The 17,999-nt window shown below is 40.3% G+C and overlaps 3 protein-coding genes across 8 annotated transcripts in view; 2 read left to right on the forward strand and 1 right to left on the reverse strand.

Moving 5' to 3' along the window:
• LOC133839323 (cardioacceleratory peptide receptor) overlaps positions 1-3,161 on the reverse strand; it is a 42,937-nt gene extending 39,776 nt beyond the window's left edge. For both annotated transcript variants that reach the window (XM_062270759.1, XM_062270758.1), the window contains exon 1: positions 2,368-3,161. The gene's annotated coding sequence lies outside the window, so the exon portion shown is untranslated. The remainder of the gene's footprint in view (positions 1-2,367) is intronic.
• A 3,922-nt stretch (positions 3,162-7,083) lies between these two features.
• On the forward strand, positions 7,084-9,607 carry LOC133839320 (uncharacterized). The gene is made up of 3 exons (XM_062270755.1): positions 7,084-8,255; positions 8,314-8,437; positions 8,494-9,607. The coding sequence occupies exons 1-3, from the start codon at positions 7,338-7,340 to the stop codon at positions 9,327-9,329; spliced, it is 1,878 nt and encodes a 625-aa protein (XP_062126739.1). The 5' UTR covers positions 7,084-7,337; the 3' UTR covers positions 9,330-9,607.
• Positions 9,608-10,010: 403 nt separating this feature from the next.
• On the forward strand, positions 10,011-15,368 carry LOC133837606 (protein bride of sevenless). 5 transcript variants are annotated; one of them, XM_062268423.1, is made up of 6 exons: positions 10,011-10,088; positions 12,038-12,218; positions 12,359-12,856; positions 12,920-13,369; positions 13,425-14,872; positions 14,927-15,368. In XM_062268423.1, exons 2-6 carry the CDS (start codon positions 12,176-12,178, stop codon positions 15,182-15,184), a joined length of 2,697 nt encoding a protein of 898 aa, XP_062124407.1. In that variant the 5' UTR covers positions 10,011-10,088; positions 12,038-12,175; the 3' UTR covers positions 15,185-15,368. The 5 variants fall into 5 exon arrangements, with proteins under 5 accessions (XP_062124407.1, XP_062124406.1, XP_062124410.1 ...); XM_062268422.1 differs by having other exon boundaries at positions 10,047-10,143; XM_062268426.1 differs by having other exon boundaries at positions 10,056-10,074.
• The last annotated feature ends 2,631 nt before the right edge of the window (positions 15,369-17,999 follow it).

Consider the following 17,999-nt stretch of genomic DNA (forward strand, 5'->3'; position numbering starts at 1 on the left):
CTTAATCATCGAAGCGAGAGAAAATGTATGAAATACGTATACCCACCATAGCCACCAATTTGAAATTGAAAATCAGAGGAAAAGCTGCCACAGCAGAACGGCACATACAAATGCTACAAATGCCATTTGCGATTTTACACGCACGTATTTCTATTTCTTTATGCTTCTCAGCATTACAGTCTGAGCATAAGTATGGGTATGAGTGTATATTTGAGTGTGAGTACGAGTCCGAGTATGAGTATGAGTGTGCTTACGTGATCTAGCTGGTATTTCTGTTGCATACATCGAAGCAACTTTTAGTGCTGCTGAATTGACTTTGCTTACGCTTCAATGTTGGCTTTAACTTTTCGACTTGATTGCCTGCATATTAAGCTAACGCTTTGTGCTTCATAGTCAAGATTATTCCAGGAAATAATTCAATTCAATTCATATGAAACTTTTCAGATTATTACACTCCAGTTATTCAGAATGCCTCTTTTATGTAAATATAATTAAAGAGTTTCACCGAGAAGTTTTGCGACTATGAATTTAAATGGAGACCTCTATAAATTACACCCTAATGTATTATTAAGCATTATAAGCCCACACAGCTTACTGCTTTCCATAGTGTGTGCAATTGAGAAGAAAGTGATTTTGTAAATGTCCTTTTTTTACATACTTGATGCCGATATTTATGCACAATTTGCAGCTACCGTAAATCAGTGCTCCAGCCTATCAACAACACCACACACAACCACGCCCACATACTTCAACACACAGACACAAACACAGACTCCCTTGTGCAACGTGGCGTATGAAAAACCACATGATTAGCTTGGCCAAAAAAAAAAACGCGAGTGTGTGTGCTGGAGGCGTTCGGAAAAACTTCGAGAAACAACTTCACATATGTTCTTAGCTTGTAGCTTCGTATTGCATGTCAGTGTCGGTGTCCGGCTAACAACTTCATAAATATGTCGAGCATGTGTATCGCATAACATACCCTCCATCCGCATCCTCATCCTCATCCTCGTCTCAAACTTCTCGGCAGAGATTTGTGCGTGTCATCGCTCAAAGCGAACCATTTTTTACGCTTCCGTTCAACAACAAAATGGCATTAAACGCAGATCAATCACAATCTAGACACCAAACTGACCCACATAGTCAGAGGATGTGAGTCTCAATAGCAGGGGCAGAGTTTGGGTCTTTCCATAACTGACATTTGAACTTTGACGTACGCACTTTTATTCTTTCTTGTATTTTTTTTTGGCTTGAAAAGTTTTTCTATTTGCTGGGTTTTTATGCCTTTTCGCCCTGCAAATGTGCAGTTTGCCTTCTGTTTTGGGGTTTATTTGGGTTTATTCACCACACTTCAGACAACAACGAAGAATGTATGGTTTCGAAAGCCACTCTCTTGGAACTTTTTGCCCTTCTTCAGCTGAATTTTCCCCATCAATTAATTACGCAATTAATTGCTTAAACCCATTTTAAAGCTTTACTAATTTGCTTGCTGAAATATGGCAATTTGGAATGCTTCCGTTTAGTAATTTGGGAAATTGTTTTAAATTTGATAACCACAGTTCGGCACAATTCTGAACACAAATTGTAAACTATTTGCTGCTGCTTGACTAAATTCGAATTTGTTATCAAGTTGAGAAAACTTTTATATGCGTAGCTATAAGAATGAATGTGATTTTCCGAAATGAATTCAATTCAATGTGGTTATTGATTTGAATATATATGTAACTAAGGCGAAATGGATTTAATATCAATTAGTTTTATGTTTAAAATTAAGTCAATTGGATAATGGAATTTATTGGCTATTTCTCATTTTGCAAAACATTTTGAATCGTTTTGGATCCATGGCAACAAACTAAATGCAAATGCCATGGATTTTTGTTTGCACCATAAATTAGATTTCTACGATAATAAGCGCATTTGATGATACGAAGTGCAATATGCAAACACATTTTATTTTTCAAACAAGCACATAAATTACCAATAAATGCATATGGGAAAACTCAGTTTACAATTTTAAATGACTTAACACGCCTTCTCTAAACGGGTTCTGGGTATTCTTTAAAGCATAATAAGTAGATAATTTCAATATGTTGATTACACTTCTGACACATGCCAAGTAAACTACTTAAATTAGCAATAGATATGTGTGTGAGTGTGTGCGTTTAATTGAATACATGAATAAGTGGAAAATCGTAAGCATTTGGCAATAAGTTAAATTAATTGCTTGACTTTTTGTGCGACATTTACATTGAATGTTAAAATGCTAAGATTAATCACTGTCAACCAAATATAAATTGAACACATACTTAAGAGCTAGAACTGAGTCCAAGGCATGGCGCTTATAATTGCGCAATGCAATGTGATACTCACTCAAGTAGTATTTGCCGTGGCATGAATTGCAATTGCAATTCAGATTGCGTTTGACTTAAGTTCGAATTCAAATTCAAATTTGATATTTGCTATTTGCAATTTGCAACTTACAATTGCTATGGCTATTGAAATTGCAATTGCTGTGAGTGAGTGTTAAACAAGCGTCGCCAATTTGCGCCAACAAGTTGTGATTTGCACTTCAATTTTGCAAATTTGGCACGAAAATTTCACTTCGATACCACTTGAGACTCGATGATTTGGTTTTTCGAGATGCAAACAGCTGCAGCTTGACTGTTGTCGGTTGTCTGCTCTCGGCTATCTGCTCTGTGCAGTTGTCGTCTGTCGCTCGTCAGCCTGTCGGGCTGTCCGACTGTCGGATTGTCGGCTGCAGCACGTTTTGTATCTCAAAGATGCACACACGAGTTGGCCAATTAATTGTTGGCCTCTTCACACAAGCGTGTACAACGTTAAAGCGTGTTGCAAATCATCGGTTAACACCAAACACCGCTCAGATATTGACACTTCACTTGAGCTGTTAGCAAAATTCCGCACGGTACATAAATCCAGATCTCGTTATGGTCAATTAGCTTTTGCCAACTGTCCTTCCGCACTTGGCCGAGTTGCACTTGGCTTTGTCTTGGTGGCTTTCCGAAGGTCGTTACAATACAAAACACAAAACACACTTTTCATTTGTACTGATTACGATGCAGACTCGCGTTATTCCGTCGAGAGTTTTTTGGCCGCGTTTTTCGTTTCGGGCCGCGCAGCATAAAGAAATTCACCGTCTGGCTCATTCACAATTTCGCATTGAACTGAATTTGTGTGTGGCAGCGTCGTGCGGATTTTCCTGTTTGCTGTTACTGCTGCTGCTGCTGCTGCCACTACTACTGCTGCCTCTGCCAACGCACAGTGGAAAGCTCAGTAAATTATTGTAACGAGGCTACTTATGCGCTAGTATAAGATTTTATAGGAGAACGATTTCTAAAGATTAATAATTTATTTTGCATATTAATATAAAATATATATATTACTAAAATATGTATTATTATTAATAACACATTTAATTGTGAAATAAAACATTTATTTTTAAAATTCGAAAAGTTTAATTATTCAATATTATAAAATCTATTTAAAATTATTGATTCGACATTTATTTGGGGTGTTAATAACAAAATGACTTTAGAATATCAATAACTCAATAAAAATTATTACATATGGACAAAAAAATTACATAGGGACAACAGTCCAGATTTTAGAATGTCTGTGAATTGAAATATTAATTATTCGTTAAATGTTATTACATAAAAATATGAACAAGGGAATGGATTTTTAATTTCAATTACATTATGAAGGACCACAGTGCAGCGTCGACGTCGCCGCACGCTGCTTGATTTCACTTCAGAAAGCTTTGCCGGCGTCAGACATCGAAGCTGAAAGAAACAGCTGTTTTTTGTTTATGTTGCCCAACTGGTTTTTGCACACATGTTGCATGCCAATATGTGGCTTCTGCACTTGAATGTTGCACGTCAACGACAGCCACTGCACTTGATAATGAGGATGCGCGTTGTCAACTTGAGTGCGTCAAGTGCTCAGTTAATATTTGTAATGATTCTGGCATTTAATTAAGTTGTCTATGTTCCCAGCAACATATGTTGAGCAACAAATGCTGCCCAGCAACATGCAAAGCTTTTTGGTTTAGTAAAATGATATGCAACATTTCGCTAAAGCTTTCTTATCAACTGATTACCGCGCATAAGTGTTAGCCTAAACACTCAGATTGTGTTGGCTAAATATAATCCAAGATAACTAGGCAATCAATCATATTTTATGGTGGATATAACGTACAAACAATATAGCACACGTTTCCATCCATTCTTTTAACAGAAAGTGTTGACTATTAACAAGTCATTATAATTTCTAGAAATAGATTTTATTGCTCCAATAAAACAAATTATCTTAAACATAAAAAGTAAACAAATTGCATTCACGAGTCTGTTCAACATGTTCCAACACATTTATGTACATATGTATATTTTTTTACTTTTAAATTTATGCTTTTAATTGATTTGAGCGACGCAAATCTGCTGACCTAAATACCAATGCATTTAATTTCATTCTGCGTTGGGTTTCACGCTGAATCTTTAAGATAAAAGAGTTATGCATAAAAGCGACTGAACTCGATCAATATTTTTCTCCATATACTGGTAGATACAGTTTAAGGTATTGTTTTTTTTATTATTTTCCATTTCAAGTGTGAGTGCATGACAAAAAGCCATCAAAATACAAATAATCGTCAACAATCAAAGTCGAACAGAGCAATTTGTTATTGCAAATAAAACGGCAACAGCTGCGTTTATGAATATCGCATTTAAACTCAATTCGAACATGTTCGAAAACTTTGGCAGCATCGCATAAATAAGCGAAGTTTTTTTTTTGTTTGTTATATCTGCTGCAGGCAAATTTATTGTTGTAGTATTTATTTATTACGCACATTTAGTCATAAAGCACAGCGCAGAGAAATGAGACAACGTATTCTAGTGAATACGATGAATACCGACAGTCATCATGTTCTGCCGTCAAGTGGCAATGCTTTAAACATCAGCCTAACGAAAAATATAAATACATAAAAAACGCTCTTGAATTAAGTAAATATCAACGCGTGAATTTATGTGGACGCATTGAAAGAAATATGAATGAGTAAAATACCCTAGAATATTATCAGCAAATAAAACAAGATTTATATTATGTTTTGACACTTCAAAATAAATATCCACATTCATTTTGCATGCCGTGGAAATTTTTCTTCTAAAAAATATGTCGCACGATGATTTGTTTATATTTGACTTATAAACTCGATTCGTGGTTTTTAATATGCCCCACAATATGAGGTTTATAATAAATTTTAAAATGTTTAAAAATACATTTTTGCGACGTTTCGTTGGGCGTAGGCGTTGCATGAAAAGAAATAGCATGATCATGTCGACAGCTGACAAATTTATGCATCTGTAAGATGCTTCTTTGCTTGCTAATTGGCCGGCTCTTAATTCTAGTATAAACACGTACATACGTCGGAATATACTTTATTTATTTATTTATTCTCATAAGACTTAATACGCTTTCTTCTTTATGCAAGCGACAATTTACGGCTTGCGGACAATTTGTGTGTTTTGGAGATTAACTTAGGACCATAAGTATCAAAAGATACTAGACCAGAGAGAACTTAAGCTGGTCTAATGCTCCAAATAAGTATGTCGTAATTCATAAGAATTTATGAGTAATAGCTATTTAAATACCAGCTCGTGTTTTGGACGGTAATGATACTGTAATTAACTGTTAATTTACCCACAAGTGCAGCAAATCAGCAAAAGCATTTGAAGGACTCAAGTTGATTGAAATAAGTGAGAGGAGCGTGCAAGTCAAGGACATCAACTGCAACCGACACACATAAACAAACAAGAACTAGACAGCATTATGGTCATGGGATACAAAACGATGCAATAGCTGTGAACAATTGTGTAGACAAATGCATATCAAGGCAGCACACACACACATGCAAATTCTCAGTGTGGTCAACTGCAGCCACAGAGGCAACAGGCAAGTCTGCCATGGAAAATCATAAGTTATCAAAATGTCGACTGTCGTTGGCAGAGCATGACTCCGTTTTTAACTGGCTACAGTGACTCATAGAAGTACTTGAACATGTGTTTATTTATGCTTATGTTGCTTATGATAACACTTTTGAACTTGTAGTTAAGATGCAAAGATAGGAAAAGGCCAAGTTTGGTCGACTCAAACCTTTAATGATTGCTGTGTGTTGTTTTCTATGGGACACTGTAATTGTGAATAAGTGCTGGCGTGTGTGTCCTTGCTTATCGCATGCAACAGCTTGCCAACTATTGTGCGATATAATGCTTAGAGACATGCGTGATAGTGTGCCGCCCCGCCAGCGTGCACACGTCGTATGTGCAATTTGCATAATGAGCAAAGAATCAAAATGGTGGCACATGCGGCATGGTTTTGATTTCAAAACTCCTTAAGAGGCCCAACAACAACACAGTCAACTGACCCAATTACGTAGCCTCCTTTCTGTGTTTTTTGTGTGTGTTGCTGCAAACCATTCTTGAAGTCTTTGGCGTCTGTAACCTGAGGCGAAGTGCGTTATTTTCGTAGCGCAGACTTTTCGAATTTTTCTGCCTTTAAGCTATCACGTGGAAAGTGTAGCACTTAGACTGGCATTTAAAATTCCAAATGCGTCCAACAAGATCTGGATACACCCACAAAGGTTCAAAGGTAAATAATCTAATATGAAAAATAAAAAATAAAATTCGAAAAAAGAAATGTACATATTTGTACTTATTATATACGCAAATCCAAGCAGTCAACCAACCAAGTAACCACTTTAAACATCGCAATCAGCCAAACCAAAGCTTCAGACCAGAGCAAAGCAGAGCGGAGCTGGGCTCATTAGCATTTTGATTTGAAGAAATCAAACAAACATTTCCGGCAAAATAAATAGAAGCAAACATTGAACATCATCGTATCATCGTGTGTCATTGGCTTTTTACATTCGGTTTTAGTAAAGTAAACAATTTCAAGTGAAACTTCAAATTTTTTTAGGGCTTTAATAAAAAAGCGAGCAGAAGAAATGAATATACCCCAAAACTAAGTGAGCAAAGCAAATATAATCATAACTCTATCATTTTCTTTGCTGTCAAGTCATTTTAGCGTAACCCTCAGTTGAATATATACAAATGTGAAATAACTAAAAATTTTAACATTTATCTAGATTTTAGTTTACAATTAAAAACTGTATTCTGCACTAACAATTAAAAAGTTTTGTTGGTGACAATTGCACACACACGACTTGTCTAGCTTAACAAGTTGTTCTCTCTCTCTTCCTTTTTATTTTGGCGGTAAGTTTTCTCGTATACACTTGTGAAAAGAAGTCGATTTTCAGGAAAATTGACAGAATGGTACGTCAAAATCGACGTAAGGGCATCGAAGAGGTCTACGGCTCCAAATTGGAAGCCATGCAACCAGGCCGACCACAGAACTTGCCCCAACCGGGCATGACTAAGACGGCAACAATGCGTGTGGCTTCTTCGCGTCAAGGAGATTCGCGCACCCAGCGCAGCTACGTCACAGCCAACGATTATTACATTACCACTAATGTACCGCTGAATTCCACAAATATGCGCACAGCTAACACTAGCAACATAGTTGTACAACCATCGAAGACATCACATATGCCCGTCCAGATGCAGCCGGCATCCACACAGGCAATGCCATATGGCTCGATATCGAATCGCCGTAACAAAGCGAGTGCTCGCCAGCCCATTATACAGAACCAGCCGCAGAAGGTTCACTTTGTGCCAACGGATGCCAATAAGGTGCATGGTCATATGCATTCGCATGGTCACAATCATTCACATGCCCAAGGTGGGATGCCTATGCAAATCACTCAACGCACTGTCTACGCACAGAATATGGATATGGAACCGAGTATTGTCGAGCTCTCCGATAAGGATATCATTATGAATACGAGCAACTTGAATGTTCGTCGGCAGCATTTACATCAAAATCAGCAGCCACATCCGCATCCATTGCAGCATCAGCTTCATCAGCAACAGCAGCTGAATAATCAAATCAACCCTACTAACAACAACAACAACAATATGCATCACAAGCATCAACATCAACAACAACAACAGCAGCGTCAGCAACATCATCATCAGCAACCTCATCATCAACAACCTCATCAACGACAGGGACATTCACAGCAACATCGTGGCTCGCAATTGCAAGTGGAAGCAGACGTTGAGGAGAAGGATGATGATCCCGAAGAGTTCTTTGAGCTTATACGCCAGACTGTAAAAACAGCCGTGGGAGTGAGTTAACATCTAATATAATCTTTTCATTCAATTATTCATTATCCTTTTCCTCAAGACAACTATTTGTGATGTTGTCAGTCGCAATTTCCGCGATTTGTCCAGCAAAATGGAACGTTTTTCAAATGAGCTGAAGACGACCAACGATCATTTGGCTAAACTGCAGACTGAAGTTACAAACAGTGAGTATTGCATACTTAAGAAAAAAGCAAACCTCAACTGAAATATATACTCGCAGAGGTCATGCACTACGGCGAGGAGAACACTCGTCATTTTCGTTATTTGTGCATGAAATCAGAATATGATAAGATGTTCTATCAACATCAGACGATGATAACCGGCAAACAATCCTCAAATAAAGTGGCCGCTGCATCACAGGCAAATCTCGCCACTGCTGCAGTGCCCACCACCATCACAACCACCAGAGTTGCTAAACAGTCGGCTGTGATCAATCAGAAGACTGTTAAGCAACAGCTGGCCGCTGCCAAGTTGGAAACCGGGGGCGGTAATCTGAAGAGTCTTAAGATCAGAGACAGTGTCAAAGCGCAGAATCCTTGTGCCTGCCGCAGTACTTCAAGGCCAACACCAAGCCAACCGCAGATTGAGGAGCGACCATCGTCGTCGGATCAGAGCATCAGTGTCAAGTCCTCGGCACTGGGCGTGCGTGAAGTGTTGGGTCAAATACAACGCTTCTGCACCCAAATGCAGCTCACAGATCTCAAGGATGAGCAACCCAAATACAATTCAATGACTGGCATTTCGGCCATTGAGTTGAGCGCCAAGCCTGGCTGTGTTCCTGGTAATTTATCCGCCACGCCAATTGGAAACGATCCAAAGGTGACAAAGTCACCAGATGGAGGTGATGCTATCGATGTGGAGACTGAGACACCAGTTGATAGCATGGATGAAATCGAGATTGACAACTTTCAATACAGCTCCGATGAGATGTCCTCCTACAGTGATGACAGTGATGTCAAGTTCAGCGGCAGCACCACAGCTCGAGCTCCACTGCAGTCAGCCGGCCGCAAAATGACTTCAACTCACATTAACAAGGGCGCCGGCGATGGACAGTAGAGCCTTGTAATTAAACCAAACTAACCAAAAAACAAATTCTAAACACCCACAAAAACACATAAATATCCAACTGCATTTTTTCGAAAATTAGATTAGAGTTACGATTTAGTTTCTTTGGATCAAGCTAAATTTTGAAGTCTTGTGCCGCATGAGAAGAATTGGTATCAAGCATAGGTATTACAACCAAGTATTTGGATATTTTTTTACCAAATGAAATTTGTTTAAATGCGTGTTCATTTTACTGATTGAAAATAAAATTAAAAATAATATTATTGTAAGCTGCACAAATGTCACTTGCAAAGGGTGGAAAATTCTCGACCTCTTTTGCATTTCTTTGCAGTTGCCGCTTGCTTAGCTGCTGACCCATATAATGCCGGAGCACCTGGTAAATACCAAGTAATGCCCATTGGTGTCACTAATAACTGCATAATATATTGACTGCGAAATATGGAGATGCTTACAACGTTAAGCACACGCAGAACTGACACAAAAACAAAACAAAAACAAAACTAGGCATAATTACATGTCTAATGAATGAATGAATGAATGAATGCATGAATGGGTGCATGAGTGAGCGACTGACTGAGTGAGTGAGTGGATGCAAGAACGCCCACTCATTCACTCACTCTAACCCTTAAACTGAGCTCTTGCATTTTTATGGGCTTACGGCTGTGTCAGAACTGCGAGTGTTGCGGCCAAAACAGTTGAGACAGAAACGTGGACGTGGTCGTGTGAATGACTGACTGTAAAACGAATAAAGTAGTGTTACTCAAAGTGCAATTTGGTTACATATATGCATAAGCAGATCGGCAAGGTCCCTTGTATATTGCATAAACAAAATTTCGTTGGCCCGAAATTGACCAACACCCAACGTCAACGGCCATGTCGCTTTGGCCCAATTGCAATTAAAGTGCACAAAGTCATCGGACGAACTGTGGCTAAATTAAACTTATGCAATGCCAAATGGCAAATGCCTCGGGGCCAAGTGTTTCGACTGCAGCTACTGCTGCTCACATTGACATTAATTAAAAGTGTTATGCAAGACACCCTTAACCGGAAACGCGTTCTAATACGTCGTCAAAAACTGCTGGCAATGTCAATGCCCATTGCGAATTGAAACCCGCTTTATTGCATTCCCTTTGCCAAGGATGTCAGTGCCAGTGCATTCGATTGCCAAATAACTTTGCCAACTAATTAATATATGCATTAATTATTGAAAGGCAAACTAACTACCAAACTTTTTAACCCTTTTTGTACCCCTTGTAACATCTTTGAAAGTATGTGCGTGTAACTCAAAGCCTGCTTCAATCAGCTGCGTAATTGTAATTACCAATATTTGAACTTCAAGTGGTTGCCACAAGTCAACAGCAAGGGTGTCGTGGCAGCAAACTCACAAAAACACGTCAACTGTTTATTTTTGTATTTATGGCAAACATTTTCACTCAACAATCGAGTGCATTTCTCGCTTGAGTGTGTTCGTACTAGTGCTAGTACGAGTATATAACCATAACAACGGAACCGTAATGCCTAATGTGTCGGCCTAAGCCCAAGTTGGCCAAAACAAAACAACCGAAACAGGTGCAAAACATTACGGGGGTGGCTCTTTGGTCTGTCAGTTACAAACGCATGGAACTCGGTAAAAGATAAACACAAAAAAAGCGTAGAAAAAGGAAAAGCGAAAACCAATAGAACATAATTGCAACGCGACTCGGTTTGTTAACAAATTGTGCGGTTGTTGTTGCAGTTGCAGTAGTTGCAAAGCTGCACCCGTTGGCAGGCGCAACGCAAATTGATTGTCTTTCCGCAAAATAACAAAATACAACAACGAGAGTACAATTAAAGCAAAAATAAATAAATCGAATAGTTTTTGTGTTGTTCTGTTCTGTTTTGTTGTGTTGTGTTGTGCTACGTCTGCGTACTTCAGTGGGCAAATATAAAACGACAACCCGAAACGTTTAATTGACCCTAAAATTGCTCAAGCGTTCAGCTTTAGTTTTTTCTTTTGATTCTGGTTTTGGTAGTTGAATCGCAGCTCAGAGCAGTTACAGATCATATTCCAGTCGTGTGTGCTACTCATAAAACCGTAGTACAATTAATATATATGCATATACATACATTTCTTTTTTTATGAACGCAAACAATCGATTTGAGTGCAATAACATGAAAAATAAATAAATGAAAAAGTCTCGCATTAACAAGCCAATTTGCATTGACATATCACTGCGGCTCGTAATAATTTCCGCAGAAAATACCTATCGATTTTCTTTTTCTTGCTGGCACATTTTCCGCGGGCCATTTACAAATGAAATAAAAATATGAAAAAAGCAAAAACTAAAATATTTGCCAGCGCCACATTACTTTGCACTGATACGAACGGAAGAAGAACCTAGAGAGCACCACAGCAGGAAGGGAACTATGCCAAGCCAAAGCTTTGCCCAGTTCAGTGTGTATTTTAACGTGATTCTATGTGTATGTGTGTTAGTGTGTGACTGTGTGTTAGTGTGACAATTTTTAATGCGATTAAAGTGCAACACTCTCCTGAAGAGTGCAGAGGCAAAACAGAATGGCAAAAAGCTAAAATTCTGCATAGAATAGTAGTGAAATGCATAACAATTTAAAAACTCGTAGTTCGCATTCCCATTTATTTTTTTCCATTTTTCCCCGGTTTTAATTTTAACATTTTGCAATATCTTCTTTTTACTATACAGTTTACATAGTGAAATGCTGCTAATTGTCTATAAATGTTGAACGACATAGAAAAAGAATCGACAAAAATAAGTGAACAGAAAAAATTTGCGAGAATTTTTTAATTAAAATATACATACAAAATCTGAACAACGAAGGTCATGAGTGGCACGCAACGAGGCAGCCAAACGCCATTACAATTGGGTGAGCATTTTAATGAAGCACATAAAAATGGAGAAATATTAAAGAACAACGAACAACATTTATTTCGATCGTTTTCCCAAATATTTGAAAATTTAAACATTGAACTAGAAGCTAATTGATTTTAACTGTTTCATTCGCAGTGTTAATTCTCATCACAGTGCTTTGCATAGCTCACAGCCATGGCGCTGGGTCTGGCTCGGATGCCACACCTACTAAAAAGTCGGCTCCGTTGCGAATAACGAAACCACAACCTGTCAGCACTTCAATAAAAACAACAGCAACACCAACAACAGCAGCATCAACAACAACGAACGACGAAGCCAGCAGTAGCATAGGTGAACAATTGGCACCATTAATATCCTCCACCACCGAGGGCACAACCGGCAGCAGCGGCGATGGCAGCAGCAGTTATGGCACAACCGCAGCAGGTAGTTTAGTGCCGGAAATCTGCATCAATGGACTGCAGCTGGTCGTGAGCAATGCGCAGGGCGAGCGAATTGTGCGTCGACAGCATGAGCTGGTGGAAATTATTGAGGGAGATGTGTTGCTCAGTGTGCTGACCAGTGATCCAGCATCGGCGCTGTTTGTCATCAATCGTGTCAATCAAGCGAATCTCATTTCAGCTGACTTTGAAGTTGGTAAGTCCAAAAATATACTCTTCTTTAGAGATTCTTTAGAATTTATATAATGTTCTCATTTAGGTGTTCGTGCCATAAATGTGGAAAATGGCAGCCTGGCAGAGAATCTGTTAATACAGGAGGTGCAATACTTACAGCAATGCACCACATATTCCATAGGCATATTCATGGATTATGATCTTTACAAAAGTCTGGAATCTATCATTCACGATTTGGAATACAATGTGTGGCCCATTCCAACAACGCGTTCCTATCTTTTCCCCAAGGTGGCGCACTTGCTGCATCAGATGCCCTGGGGCGAAAAGATTGCCTCGGTGGAGATAATCACCGAAACCTTAGATGTCTACAATGAGTTCATGGATGCGGCACGTCAAGAACACATGTGTCTAATGCACTTTAAGAGCGATGACAATGTGTATATATTATTTGGCAATAAAATGGCCAATCATTTCAAGGAGAACGGCACTGTGTTCGTTGTGCCCACGGAGCGCGCAGAGCAGGCATTCTTAGAGGGTAAGAAGTACTTTATAATTCATCTTAGTTGTGTTAATAACTTCCTCTATTGCAGAACTACCCAACAGGGCTTTTATACTGATGGAGAATGAAATAGAACTGCGCTCCAATGACTTGGATACAATGCCCACTACACTGGATGAGGTGCTCATTGGCAAGTCCGTGTTGCCATCACGTATTCTCGCCTTGGCCACTCCCATTGTTGACCTAATGAACTGGCTGCGTAGCTCACTGGCCCAGCATTGTAAGCGTGATGAGGAGCTGTATGTGCTCGAGAGCTGCTTCAACTTCCTCAACTTTATTGAGGATTGGCGTACGCCAGAGTTTCGTCATCCCCACACAATACCAGAGCTGTTGGCATTGCTGCACATGCGCAAACTGCCTGAAATGAACTTCCAAATGTATCAGAAGAAAGTGCAAACATTGGATGTGATAACAGGCGAATCTCGCATGGAACTGCGTGAGATTGCCAGCCAGAACTTTCTAACGAATCAGACCATCTACTATCACTACAATGGAGCGAACAATACCAGCCTGGAGCTAAAAACCAAGTTCGGATTGGTATTCAATTGTCAGTATACGGCAGGTGACAATCGGCGTCATCCGTTTGTGTTCGATGGCGAATCTGTGATGTTCTGGCGCATCAAACTGGACACCTGGGTGGCAACTGGGCTGACGGCTGCCATACTGGGCCTGATTGCCACGTTGGCCATTCTTGTGTTCATTGTGGTGCGCATCTCACTGGGCGACGTCTTCGAGGGCAATCCGGTCACCTCCATATTGCTGCTTCTGTCACTTGTGCTTGTCTTCTGCTCCTTTGTACCTTTCTCCATGGAATATGTGGGCGAGCAACGCAACTCGCATGTCACCTTCGAGGATGTCCACACATTGAACACACTTTGCGCGGTGCGTGTATTCATCATGACGCTGGTCTATTGCTTTGTCTTCTCGCTGCTGCTCTGCCGTGCTGTTATGCTTGCTTCGATTGGCTCCGAAGGCGGTTTTCTATCCCACGTCAATGGTTACATTCAGGCGGTCATCTGTGCATTCAGCGTATGCGTCCAGGTGGGCATGTCCGTGCAATTGCTGGTTGTCATGCACATGGCATCCGAGAGCGTCTCTTGTGAGAACATCTATTATGGCCGTTGGCTGTGGGGACTCTTGGCCTATGACTTTCTGTTGCTGTGCTGTCTAGTCAGCCTGGTGCCGTTTATCTATCGATCGCAGCGCAACTATCGCGAAGGCATTCTGATTGTGATTGGAGCTGTGCTGATGCTGATCATATGGGCTGTCTGGATTACTCTTTCGCTGTTTGGTGACGAGTGGCGGGATGCAGCCATACCGCTGGGTCTGCAGGCCAGTGGCTGGGCTGTCCTCATCGGCATTCTCATACCGCGCACATTTCTCATTGTGCGCGGCATTGAACGCTCCGATATTGCTCAAGCGTTGCCCTCGCTCACTTCCCTGGCCTTTGCCCAAAACAATCAGTACTCTTCGGAACAGGTAGGAAAATCAAAAGCTAGCTGTATGTAAAATATATATTTCATGCATTTTCAGAGCGTCTATGAGTGTGTGAATCCCGCCATGCGGCACTGTTCGCAAGAGGAAATGAATCATCAGTCACCGAGTGAAATACCCACATTGCCGCTGCGTGGTGGTGGCCCACGCCGTCAACAATTCTTCGCGAACCTTCGTCAGGCCAATGCAAATATTAATCCGCAACGTCCACCGCCGCGTCCACAACAAAGTCCTTCGCGTTCGTCGGTCTGCTCGTTGCCGCCCTCGCCGGAAAACAGCAAGATAACGCGTTTCTGAATCGAAGCGCCAGTCAAACTCTTCCGCTCCACTTCTAGTCAAAACCGCAAGAACGTGCATTCAGTAATTTGATGTAATCTATATCTGTTAAAAACGTACCATCTTATCTAATAACGAACCAATAACTAGATGCCATTTAAGACTTGAACAAAAATAAATGGAAATATAAATGATCTAAATACAAGATTAATAATTATTGGATAATCTATAAAGTGTTAACTCTCCTGAACTTAATTTTCGCTGATTTCAATGTTCTAAATTCTTTGGGGTTCTAAGCGCAGCTGTTCGATTACTGCTTGTGCAATTTCTTTTAGAACTTTAGCACTTGGCAGTTTGGTTTGTATATTCGCTAAGTGCAAAGCTCTGCAATGCAAAGCTTTGTAACGGCAACTCTAATTGGCTGTGTCAACACGTGACAAGTGAATGGCTATTAAGAAAAATCGTCTAAGGCTCCTAAAGCGAAATAAAAGAAAACTCAATATCCTTTTGCGTCACGCGACACTGGCGCTGGCGCCCATTGTTTGGCCTTGAAAGTGGGCGGAGTCCTAGCATTGTGTGTGTGTGTGTGCGCGATGCTGACGTCAGGCCTCCAGTGTCCACCCCGAGCATTGACCGTGGCACATGAGAGAATGCGCAACAAGATATCAACTACTAGATGGCTAGAAAGTACTACCAAAGAGGGCTCCCGCGTTCGCCAAAATAAAAATTAAAAAAAAGAACAACCAACATTTGCAAGGCCGTCAAAGAACACGCGACCATTCAAAATGGCGTCGTTTTTAACCGCCGTCGCCACGCGCCAAGCATTAGACGCACAGCTTGTGGGGGGAAGGGAAGGGGTGACGGGTGGCCAAACCACAGTTAAGTTATGCCGACAAGTTTTATCTGAATAGCAAGTAGTACGTGGTATGCGCGCAAATTTTGTGTTGCATACTTTTTGGGGCAACAGCTCGAGGTCCGCCACTAACAGCAAAGAACAACAATAACCAGAAGGCAAAGAAGTAGAAGTGACAGAGGAAGAAGAAGAAGAGGAAGACGAAGTAACTGTGTGTAGGCGCCTTGTTTTCCGCGCTTTTCCGGCGTAATTTGCACACCATTTGCCGAACACACAAACACACACACGCACACACAGCGAGAACACTCGACGCCAAGCGTCAGCGCAAGGACATTTGCGGGCTGCTCCTTTTGGCTGTGTTATTTGCAGCTTGTAGCTGAGCAGATTTGCTTTTCCTTAAATCAGATAACAAGCAAAATATTTTGTGTTTCGTATTTGCTGTTGCGCATGTTTATGCATAATTTTTAGCACATTTTTATACCATGCACACACACACACAGGTGCAAGAGGTTGATTTTTGCGTTGTGCAAATGGAAAACATGTGTTCAGCAAACACAGAAATTTGTAACGATGAAAGAGGAAGTAGCTCTAACGATAATAGTATATAATAATAGTAAGAAAAAAATGCATATACAGGGCATCCATCAGTCGATGTTGAATCTGTAAAGTTCTCTTACTTGCCTTAATTAAATTTGAATATAAATTCCAACATAAATAACAAGTGTGTGTTCCACATTATCCTAATAAATGTATATGATGATTATGCAATTTAGCTAAAAGTTAAAGTGACATAAGTTTATTTATTATTTGCCCATTAACCGAAAGTGTTGCTTTTATTAGTAAGAATATTTGATTCATCTTGTGGGTGACTCACGTAAAGCAGTGGGTTGCACTTCCTCTCTATTTTCAGTTGAAGCTCTGCTAATTGCACTTAGACGCTGAAAAGCTGATGGGATTGCTGTCATAATTGCCAGTGTTAAGTTAAATTCCCATGGTTAGTTTTGGGGTCGAGACTGAAGTGAAGTGAAGTGTGCGCCACTTGGCTGTCTAAAGCTCTGCTACGTGACATTATTACGAGTGCAGTCTATATATATATTAATATATATATAGTATATCCTGCATATCCCAGACCAACCATGTCTCCACATACTCTCAAGTATATTGTCTATGATTTATGACTGGAGTACTGCTAATGATGCCGCATTCGTCTGATGCCAGCCGTGCCAGGCCACATTGCAAAGCCGCCTGGGAGTACGAGTATGCGGGTGTGTGTTTATATAAATAATATAATTCCTAAATGCCAAACACAGATGCAGATGCTGCCAATGCATACTACATAGATGATACCAGCTCGATTAGCATAGTGTCATTAGTGCGAAAGAAACTTTTACAATTTGAACTAAACCATGTATCACAAAACAGTTGCTAAACTTGTGGATTCTTCGACAACAATAACAATTGAGACATCTGTTTATTGCATTTTCCTACTTTTTTCCATTCTCTCTCTCTCTCTCATTTTGCTATTATGCGTGGGAAGCTGTGATAGAGGAGTAGGAAATGGAGGCTGCCTATCATTTGTCACATGCCAAGAGAGCAATAAAACGTTACGGAAAGCAAACATTGCCGGCTGTATGAATCACCATGGCTTTTGTGACGACATCACAACACATGCTGCTGCTGTTGCTGTCGTTGTGGGGGGCGCATAATATTTTGTTTAAGGTTATCTGTCGTCGGGGGCGCTCAACTCGCATTTGCTAAACTCATTGGCATGTCGCCAAAAATGTCGACGCCATATCCAGAGCCGCGTTTGCCCATTTGATTATATTAGTCATGCTTACAAAAAAAGCCATATGACGCTTGGGCAAACCAGTTAAGCCACCCTACCCAGCCCCTATCGTACAAGTTCCCCAAACTACCCAAGCAAAAAGCCAAAAACTCACACACATAAACACACACACACATAGCAGAGTCTTAGCTTTTACT

This window comes from Drosophila sulfurigaster, chromosome 2R (genome assembly GCF_023558435.1).
Source record: "Drosophila sulfurigaster albostrigata strain 15112-1811.04 chromosome 2R, ASM2355843v2, whole genome shotgun sequence".
Lineage (NCBI taxonomy): Eukaryota > Metazoa > Arthropoda > Insecta > Diptera > Drosophilidae > Drosophila > Drosophila sulfurigaster.